The following is an 11,125-nucleotide window of genomic DNA, read 5'->3' as shown; positions in this document are numbered from 1 at the left end:
TGCACTATATTTGCTCTCAAAATTAAGGGAATTCTTCAACACATGCATCAACTCCAGTTCTAATGATATCAATGTTGTTATTTCCTAGGGAGATTGTTTGTACTAAAATACGATGGGCTTGGTAATGATGGCCACTTCTCGGGGTTAAATCGATAATTGTATCCTGAAAAATGGTCATGTTGGATAAGAAGTAGGGTTATGAACAACATCAGAATCTCCTTTTATATCAAATGATGATTAATTGGTAAAAGACCTGTGAAATGACGTATGTGAGTTGAAATTTGAGTAAGGGTAATAGTAAGGATGATAATTGGGAGGGCCAAAAGGCTGAAAAACATCAACTATGTATGTTTTCAATAGTCGTTTTGTGGATTTGAATATAAACATTTTTTTCAAAACAAATGTAAATAACAATTTGAGGTTATAAAAGTGTAGTTATAAAAATATACAAAAAGATAAAGGCGACAAATCTCTTAGGTCTAACGTGAAGCTTCAAATTTTGAAAAAGAATAAAAGATCAAATGATGAAGATAATTATTTAATAAATTTAACAAAAATTGTTAAAATAGTACCATTGGTTCTAATAAAAGCAAAGGACAAATAAATTAAACCTATGGAAAATAAAAAAACAATTTAAAGCAAGTTGCAAACTAACATTAAAGTTTTAGATCTAAATCAAGCTCCTCGTCTTCTTCATTATTCTTCTCCGCGTCAGCCTCTTCTAATTTCATCTGCATATAACTATTTCCATCAAGATTATCATCAATATTTATTGGTGAATCCTTTAAGTCCAAACCTTTTGCACTATTTTTGCTCTCAGAATTAAGGGAATTCTCCGACGCATCAACTCTAGTTCCAATCATATCATTGTTCTTATTTCCTAGGAGATTTTTTGTACTAAAAAATAATGAGCTTGATGACCACTTCACTGGATTAAATTGATAATTGTATCTGGAAAAACATGGCCATGTCTGATAAAAAGTAGGGTTATGAATGACATAAGAATCTCCATTAACACCAAATGGTGATTGATTGGTAAAAGAACTGTGAAATGGCATGTGTGAGTTCAAATTTGAGTAAGGGCTATAGTAAGGATGATAATTGGGAGGGTCAAAAGGTTGAACAACATCAACAAGTTTCTTTTTCCTTTTAGACAATGCCCTCTCTTGTTTGTGACCATTTTGGTGTCCCCCTAGGGCTTGCTTAGTGGAAAATTCTTTCCTGCAAAAGTTGCAAGAGAAAATCTTAGTCTTTGCTGAATGCCTCTGTGTGTGTGTTGCCTCATTGGAAGACTCAATAGCATGATTTGGAGTTGAATTAAGAAGATTTAGTCCAAGATTTGAACAATTAATATTCCCATCGTTGTTGCAACAATTATTAACTTTGAGACTAAGATGTTCTTCAACAACTTCTGATAATTCATGTGTCTTCCATTGATAGCCTTCCACTATTTTTTCTTTAATGAGTTCAGGATTTGAACAATTTATATTCTTCTCATTGTTGTAATCATTAAGTACTTTGAGATGAAGAAGTGTTCTACCACATGATAATTCATGTGTCTTCAATTGAGAGTCCTCCATAGATATTTCTTTCATCTTTTTTGTGTTTGTGATGACTTCATGAGATTCTTCTAAGGCTGGCGATTTGCTAGAATCTTTAGAAGAACATGATTTTTTCATTGCAAAAGCATCCATTTTCCCACTAGAAATAATGATTCTGTTCTTGAAATTTACTTGAGGTAAGAATGAATCTATTAAATAGACAATGGTATGAATTCAAAATCCTTCAAATATGAAAAATTCATTAATGTATGGTGTTACAAATGTAAAAAATTTAGCATCTAAATCATAGTTCTAGTAGAGGGTCATATAAACTTGTAAGAAAATATTATTTCATCAATATATCTTAAATGATGGTAAGAGGAAGAATAAAATATATGGTAAAAGGTAGGAAAGTTAACAATTGAGGAGTCCCAAAATAAATGGTAAGAAATTTTAGGATGATTAATAATCAATAAATTATGTTGTCCAAAATTATATGGAACGAAGAAGTGGAAAACAAATAATAAGATGTATTAAGAAATTTAATGATTAAGTATTCCTAAAATATATAGTAACAAGTACTAATTAGGAGAACTAATAATTAAGGAGTCCTAAAAAAAGTAAAAGAAAATTTATTTTAAAAATGAAGAAATTCCAAAAATATATGGTAACAGAAAAGATATTGCGTAAGAGTTTGAAGATATTGCTAGTGACCTTAATTGTATGTTCTTTGCACTTTTATCGTGTGCATACTTTAAAAGGTGAGGAGATCCAATACGTATGATCATATGTGTAACACTTGGATTCAAGAATATCGAAAAAAGATACAACTTTTCGGGATCTGGTGTCAGAACCAACGGAAGACACCGATGGACCGTATGTTACACCATGGACCATAGTGGGTTCCCGCCATTGGTTTCCAGATTTAGAGGTCTCTTATCCCACTCACGGCCGACCAGTATGGTCTGTGGTTGGACCTATAGACCACAAGTCTTCCATAGGTTAGGGTCAGTAGGTATGTAGAGAAAAATGACTTTTGGGTCAACTTCAAACGGTTATATCTTTTAGCACAAAATGAATTAGGTGACTCATTACCTATAAAATTAAATATAATTGAATCCTCTTTCCTACACCATCGAGTTTGCTAAATCCAAGATCGGAGTAAAAAGTTATGCTTATTTTAGTAAAGTCATATCAGGCAGGCTACGAACCACGACCCAGTTGACGGGTAGTGGTTCAAATGACGGCCCATCAGTCCCCTTGATAGAATATATGCCTTCACTTATCAGTCAATGGACCAGGTCCCTTGACACACTAACAAGTATGAACAGAAAGTAAATGCAGTTTAAACAACACAGCGATTTTACGTGGAAACCTCCTTGCTTAAGGGAGTAAAACCACGACCTGTCTCACAAGATTTTCAATCGTTTTCACTAATCTTCACAAGAAAAAGTGAAACATTATTACAACAAATGTGAGAAAAAGTTTTTAATCTCACGTTCAAGCAATAGTCTCTATTGCTTAACAAGCCTAAGTAGAAATGAATCTACCCACTAAGCTATCCCACCTAGACAACTTAGAATTTCAACACTACCCAGTGATTCCTTTATAGTTTCAGGAATAGTTTACAATGTAAGACCAAGAGAATATATTCTTAAACAACTACACTGGATGCTCCAAAGATTTCTGCCGTTGTTTGAATAATTCTACCGTTTGTTTGTTGATAGCCTTTGCAAGTGTTCTTGAAGAATTCTTTATCAAGTTGAAAAAACTACGAATGATGTTTAGGAAAGTGACTTTTATATGGACAAGTCACTTTCCTTAAACTCTTTGCCATTGGTTGGAGAAGTCTGACTTTCTGATGTCGTTGGAAAGAGTGCACCTACTTTATGTACCTTCTCCAGATGGCAGTCAACCGGCTCGTCACAATTGGGAGCCAGGTACCTTGACAAGGTCCCTGAGTTTGTTTTCATCTTCAACACTCAAGTAAGAAACCTAATACCTTTACAAGGTCCTAAGTTTGTCAAATCATCAAAACTGCAAATAACATTTTCCCCCTTTTTGATGATGATAAACAATAGTCTCAAACACCACTCCAGCTTTCAAGCTTTGTTCCCCCTCACTGTATTCCCCCCCCCCCATGTATATTCCCCCTCACTGTATTCCCCCACATGTATAATCATTTAGCTACTTACCAGTTTTACTTCCCCCTTTTGGCATCATAAAAAAGATATGCAGTAAACCAGTGATGTCAACAGCAATACTGAATAAGATCAGAGCTATAAAGCAATCAATCAGGAAGGGAAAAACATTCACAAAATATTATAATCAGAAAAAAAGAGGAATAAGTTAACCAGCATTCCACAATAACATTTAATACATTAAAGTTAAACTGATAATCCAACAACACAAAGATAAGCCACAAAAAGAAAGACACAAGGGAGGTTTTTTAACAGGCTAGGAAGAGGGAGGTGGATGAGACAGGGACTGGATGATAAGAGTGAGTCGGGCATTGGCAGCATCATTATCTTTAATTGTCTTTTCCTGTAAGGCAGTGATCTTAGCTTTCAACTCTGCATTCTCTTTCTCCAGAGCTTGTACCACGGAAGAACCAGGTCCCTCATTCTGTGCAGTAAGTAGTTCTGCTTTGGGTATGGCAATTTCGGCCTCTTTACCACTCAAACGCACAGTGAGCTCCTCAACCTCATGCTTGAGTTGATCCTGATCTTCGATGAGTTGAGCCATCTTGCTCTTGGGATTGCCTCTCCCTTCAATACACTCACACTCGACCAGGGTACTCTCTGAGATAGTCTGTTTAACCGTCCCAACCGTTCCAACACTGAGAGAAATTTGAAAGTGCTTGAATACTTCCATGAGAAAGTAGCCGTATCCCATTCCATGAACACCTTTCCTCTCGATGACGGTTTTGTAGATATGCTCAAGCATAAGACCTGGGAGATTCAGGGCTTCGAAGCTACACAACATCTCCATCACAAACAAGTCAGCAGCAGTTGCTGAGGTCCTCTTTTCAGTGCGAGGAAGGAGAACTTTGTTGATGAACTCGAAGACCTACTGGTACTCGCTCTTCATGATCTTCTTATAAATCCCAGCAACCTTGGTTGTGGGTATCTTAGAAATCAAGGAAGCAAACTCAGTAGAGCAAGTTCTTCCCAGCACATACCGGGTCCCCTCTCTAGGCACCTTGAGAATTTTGCTCAACAGACCCTCATCTAGATGTACAACAATGTCATTTACCCATGTGAGGATACTCCCATCTTCTTTGAATTGAACATTATAATAAAATTCGCGCACTTCTTCTTCATAGAGAACTGGGGATTTTCTGTTGAACAAATGCAGCCATGATTGAATTTCTACCATATCATGAAGAGAGTCCATGCAGGGAAGATTGATTATTCCCATATCAAAGACTCTCCCAGCCAAGACTGCTTGCTTTCTCAGGCTGTCAACAACTTCCTGCATGTTGACACTCTCAACACTTCTATCTTGGGCACCATGTCCCTGTGATCTCTTCTTTTTTCCTACAGAACTTTTCTTTTTGGACTTTGTTTTTTCAACCTTCTTCGAAACTTTTGTCTTTTTGTTTCCTGACCTTTTCTTCTTATTTTTCTTTTCAACTTCCTCAGCAGACAACTCAACAACATCAGACTCAGGAATTTTGAAGTTTGATACCTTAAAGGTTCTGGCACTTCTAATTGCAGCAGTAGAACGTGCACTGGCCTTCAAGGCATCGGCCATCAATTTTTGAGCAGCAGACCTAGTGGTAGGTCTTCTCCTAGGGGCCTCTTCTACAACCTTCTCTTTTCCCTTCCTAGACCTTTCACTCTCTCGTCGCTCAACCTTCCATTTTAGGGGTTCCTCCTCACTTTCAGAGTCTGAACAGGAGGAAGAAGGATACCTTCCAATGTCCTCTTCCCGCATCATAGCAAAACTCTCAATAACTAATTCTTCACTTGCTGCCAAGATATTAGACTCAGACGCTTTATGCTTAGGCAGATCTCCTTCAAAAAGATTATCAGGCAGCATTTCTTGCAAAGGACCAGGTCCAGTAGGCAAGCATGTGCTGTTTAGATCTATGGAGTAGAACGGATTGTCAGGTGTATCTTTCTGAGAACTTGAAGGGGCATTGGATCTGGACTCCACAGCAGAAGGTGAGTAGAAGGCAATGGGCTCTATTTCACTAAGAGCATTAAGCATTTGTTTGGAGGTAGAAGAAGGAGAAGACATGTTTGACTAGAAGGAGAACAAAAAATTACTTTTCGAACAGAAAAAGGAAGAAGAAGAAACAAAGTTTGCCTTTTAACTTTTACTTGATCCTTTCTTGAAGCAAAAAGAATGTTAAGGACGGATGAGGATTTCGAAAAGAAGTAATGAGGGTTTTTAAAAAGACGTGAAAAGGTGTCAGGTCCGTGATTGGATGTGTCGCTTGAGAGATAAGCGATGGGACTTAATGGTCAGAATGACCGATGACTGACACGTGGCATTATCAACGGTCATAATTTTCAGCTTAAAATTAATGTATAAATGCTAACCTGGATAGGCACCACGTACCATAACACAGTTACATCCTCATTCCCCAGTTGTTCTAGTCATCTGCTTTGTTAGTCCATTCCTTCCTGAAAGTATACCTACAAAAAGTACAAAAAGGATCTTTATCCAGGTATTAAATATTCACATAAAGGATACCTGCACTACAATTTTAGCCATCAAGGGATTTTAACTTTTGGAAGCTAAGAACATCACTTAGAGATCAACATGCCCAACTTCAGCCGATTTCTCTCAAATTGATCTTTACTGAGAGCCTTGGTGAAGATGTCTGCGATTTGCTCCTCCGTTGGACAATATGTAAGCACAATATTTCCCTTCTCAACATTGTCTCTCAAAAAGTGATGTCTAACATCAATATGCTTTGTTCTCTTATGGTGGACTGGATTCTTTTCCATACTAACAGCACTAGTATTGTCACACATAAGAGGAATTGCCTTGATGTGTATCTCAAAGTCTTCTAAGTGTTGCCTGATCCACAACAATTGTGAACAACAGGCTGCAGCAGCTACATATTCAGCTTCAGCAGTTGAAAGAGCCACATAATTCTGTTTCTTGGTTCCCCAAGAGATGAGTGATGATCCAAGGAAATGAGCCATTCCAGAAGTACTCTTCCTGTCAACTTGATAACCAGCCAAATCAGCATCTGCAAAACCAACTAGATCAAAGGTATCACCTGATGGATAGAAGAGAACCAGGTCCCCTGTTTTCTTCAGGTATCTAAGAATACGTTTTGCAGCCTTTAATTGTGAATCACGATGACATGCTTGGAACCTGGCACACATTCCAGCACTATAAACAATATCAGGTCTGCTAGCAGTCAGATATAGCAAGGATCCAATGATTCCCCTATACATGGTTAGATTCACAAGAGAATCAGATTCCTCTACTACAAGCTTGGAATTCGTTCCCATAGGAGTATCAATAGGTTTGGAGTCAAACATGTTGAATTTCTTCATCATCTCCTTAATGTACTTCTCCTGGCAGATTGAAATCCCATTTGATGATTGCTTGATTTGTAGGCCAAGGAAAAATGTCAGTTCACCCATCATGCTCATTTAAAATTCCTTTCCCATTAATGATGAGAATTCTTCACACAAGTGTTCTGAAGTAGCTCCAAAAATTATATCATCCACATAAACTTGAATAATAAGCAATTCTTGTTCTCTTTTTAATAAGAACAGAGTATTGTCTATTTTTTCTCTTTTGAAACCATTCTTCAGCAGAAACTTTGACAGCCTTTCATACCATGCTCTAGGAGCTTGTTTCAAACCATACAGAGCTTTATTCAATCTGAACATATGATCTGGTAGCTCAGCATCTTCAAACCCAGGAGGTTGTTTAACAAATACCTCCTCCTTCAGATCTCCATTCAGAAATGCACTTTTGACATCCATTTGATACAGCTTGAAACCCATGAATGCAGCAAAAGCTATCAGAATTCTAATGGCCTCCATCCTGGCAACAGGTGCAAAAGTCTCATCATAGTCTATTCCTTCTTCTTGATTGTATCTTTGAACCACCAACCTGGATTTGTTTCTAGTGATCACTCCATTTTCATCGAGCTTGTTTCTGAACACCCATCTGGTTCCTATTACTGTTCTGCCTGCAGGTCGAGGAACCAGGTACCATACCTTGCTTCTCTCAAACTGATGAAGTTCTTCTTCTTCAAGGATGTCATCATTTTCTGGGGAGTTTGATGTACTCTGACTGAAATTCAGAGTAGTACCAGGTACCTCATCACACTTTTCAACCTCATCAGCCTCTTCAGGTAGACTATGATTTTGATCATCAAAGTCATTTTTCAACTGTTGTTATGCATCATCTTCACTTCCTTCAATTTTTTGTGAATTGAACAGCTTGAACACATCATCTTCATAATTTGATCCATTTCTTTTTAAGTTTCCATCTTCATCAAAAACAACATGAATGCTTTCTTTAATGCACTGAGTTCTTTTGTTGGATTTAACACTCCTTCATCACTTCTAGGATCAAATTTTCCCAGATCATCCTTTCCATTGTTCAGTACAAAACATCTACACCCAAAATGTACCCCTTCTTTCCATCACCAAAAGAAACACCTCCTCCCTGAAGTGTCTTGAGTGAGAGGAAATTTTTTGATGTCACCAGTCATATGTTTAGAGCATCCACTGTCCATATACCAACATTGACTGTTGCTCCTCTCACTCACTTCCAACAAGAATTACTTGTTAAGCTTGGGAACCCATTTCAATTTGAGTTCCCAGAAAGCAGACAAGGGAGTGATCAGATTGTATCTAGTCCAATAGGGCAGTTTTTGAATCTTTCTAACAAAGGACTTTGGAGCAGAAACAGATTTTTTCTTTGAAAATCTATCAGCTGAAACATGTTTTTGAGGACCAGGTCTCTCTTTTGATAATTTTTGCCTTACAGCATAGTTAGAGAGCCTTTCATGAGAATTTTTCCATCTAGCACACTCTCCCTTTAAATGCCCATTTTTACCACAGTGAAGACAAAGCAGATTGTCAGACACAAATACATACTTAATGTGAGGATTAAAGGGAGGAGTGATATTCAAACTTCCTAGTGCTTTCTTATTGAAATTACTCTGGTTTGTTGCACTTGACAACAACTTAGAGGATTTTGTCCACATAAGAGATTTTTCAAGTTCTTCCTTAAGTTTGACAATATCTTTTTCTAATCTGTTGCTCTTCTCCAAGGACAATTCCAGATTTTTCTCAGAGTTTTTCAATTTTTCTTCAATTTTAACTTGTAAACCATTTGACATTCCATTTATCTTTTCAGCTTCTTCAGTTATCTTATTCAACTGGTTTTTAAGTTCAGTGTTATCAAACTCTAGAGACACCATTTTTGACATTTTCTCCTCCAGTTTAACTTTATTTTTAGTTAAACTGTCAAGTTCAACATTCATGATGTCTCTTTCAGAGGTTAACTCAATTACAGAATTAATCATAACTTTTGCCAATGTTCTCAATTTTTTAAGAGAATAATTATTCAGATCATTTTTCATATCAAGAAGAGTTACCTTGTCATCATCTTCTTCATTTTTCTGTATGAGCCATGAGAGCAAACATTTCATTGAAAATGGTTTCCTCTTCATGCACAGCCACCATAGACACATCATTTGGTTCATCAGGATCTTCTGAATCACTTGAAGAGTCACCCAATGCAGAAAGAGCCTTTTTGACGACATAGTCAGCAGCAGCCTTTCGATCATTCTTACCGAGTACCACGTCCCTTCTCTTCTCTTTGTCACTTCTTGGTTTTTGATGTTCCCTGTTTTCCGTTTTGAGTAGAGGACACTTTCTAATAAAGTGTCCAGCTTTTCCACATTTGTAGCAGGTATCATTCTGAGCAGCATTTCGAGGACCATTCGTTCCTCTTCTAAAACCTTTGTTCTTTTTCACAATTTTTTGAAATCTATTGATGAGATAAGCCATATCATCATCACTGGAATCTTCATCAGATTTGTATTTCAGCATGAAGGACTTATCCTTTTTGACTTCCTTCTTTGACAAATCATGATTTCGATTCATCTCATGAGTTTTCAGATTTCCAATGAGAGCATCCATTGTCAGCACCTTTAGATCTTTTGCTTCAGAAATTGCATCAACCTTGCTTTCCCAGGACTTTGGAAGAATTCGAAGCACCTTCCTGACTTTCTTGCTCATAGTGATAGGTTCCCCAAGACTTCGCAACTCATTTGTAATAGAGGATAATTTTGTGAACATCTTATGAATGGTTTCTCCTTCCTTCACCTTGAAATTTTCATACAAGGAGGTGAGCATATCAATCTTTGATTCCTTGACTTGTTCAGTTCCTTCATGAGCTGTTTTTAAACAATCCCAGAATTCTTTAGCAGACTCACACGCTGAGACACGATTGAACTCATCAGGTCCTATCCCACAGACAAGAAGAGTTTTTGCCTTGTATCCTTTTTCTATCTTCTTCCTATCAGCTTCATCATATTTTTGTCTAGGCTTTGGAACCAGCCTAGTTTTCTCTCCATCCTTTTCTTCTATCATTGGAATAAAAGGTCTATCTAGTACGATATCCCATAGCTCACTATCTTCAACCATGAGAAAATCATCCATTCTAACTTTCCACCAGCTGTAGAAATGTCCATTAAAACGAGGAGGTCTTGTTGCAGACAGACCTTCTTCTAGATTAAGTGGAGCAGCCATTCTAGAATAGATATCACTTCCTTGCGGTTAACCAAATAGAGAGTGCCTGCTCTGATACCACTTGATAAAATATATGCCTTCACTTATCAGTCAATGGACCAGGTCCCTTGACACACTAACAAGTATGAACATAAAGTAAATGCAGGTTAAACAACACAGCGATTTTACGTGGAAACCTCCTTGCTTAAGGGAGTAAAACCACGACCTGTCTCACAAGATTTTCAATCGTTTTCACTAATCTTCACAAGCAAAAGTGAAACACGATTACAACAAATGTGAGAAAAAGTTTTTAATCTCACGTTCAAGCAATAGTCTCTATTGCTAAACAAGCCTAAGTAGAAATGAATCTACCCACTAAGCTATCCCACCTAGACAACTTAGAATTTCAACACTACCCACTGATTCCTTTATAGTTTCAGGAATAGTTTACAATGTAAGACCAAGAGAATATATTCTTAAACAACTACACTGGATGCTCCAAAGATTTCTGCTGTTGTTTGAATAATTCTACTGTTTGTTTGTTGATAGACATTGCAAGTGTTCTTGAAGACCCCTCATAGGTGGCACTTCGTCATCTTTAAGTCAGGGTCGTTCTTTTCCTTTCTATATGCGTTGGGGCACTTAAACTACATCTTTGATGCATAAACTACTTCGTTTTACTCCGTCTTAGCCAATTAATATAGTCAGACATACCCAGAACCCTCATTCTCCAAAAATCATCCAAATTAGAACGAAAAGAAGAGAAAGAGGCATCTGTTTCTTTCAAGAACAAGCAACAATGTTCTTCAAAGTTTAGCCCAAAAAATTCTAATGATTTCTCTCTAGATTTTGTCTCCA

At 37.2% G+C, this 11,125-nt stretch overlaps 2 protein-coding genes across 2 annotated transcripts; both read right to left on the bottom strand.

The window, feature by feature from the left end:
* Nucleotides 1-656: 656 nt before the first annotated feature.
* On the bottom strand, nt 657-1,694 carry LOC114074880 (zinc finger protein 1-like). Its single transcript, XM_027912963.1, has 2 exons — nt 1,514-1,694; nt 657-1,369 (listed from the first exon to the last, which is right to left on the bottom strand). The coding sequence occupies exons 1-2, from the start codon at nt 1,692-1,694 to the stop codon at nt 657-659; spliced, it is 894 nt and encodes a 297-aa protein (XP_027768764.1).
* Nucleotides 1,695-7,162: 5,468 nt separating this feature from the next.
* Nucleotides 7,163-10,288, bottom strand: LOC107003608. Its single transcript, XM_015201934.1, has 5 exons — nt 9,177-10,288; nt 8,312-8,995; nt 7,810-7,880; nt 7,318-7,710; nt 7,163-7,209 (listed from the first exon to the last, which is right to left on the bottom strand). The coding sequence occupies exons 1-5, from the start codon at nt 10,286-10,288 to the stop codon at nt 7,163-7,165; spliced, it is 2,307 nt and encodes a 768-aa protein (XP_015057420.1).
* Between the last annotated feature and the right edge of the window lie 837 nt (nt 10,289-11,125).

The sequence above is a fragment of the Solanum pennellii genome, chromosome 11, assembly GCF_001406875.1.
Source record: "Solanum pennellii chromosome 11, SPENNV200".
Lineage (NCBI taxonomy): Eukaryota > Viridiplantae > Streptophyta > Magnoliopsida > Solanales > Solanaceae > Solanum > Solanum pennellii.
Note: the sequence above shows the minus strand (reverse complement) of the source record. Positions and strands in the feature narration are given on the sequence as shown.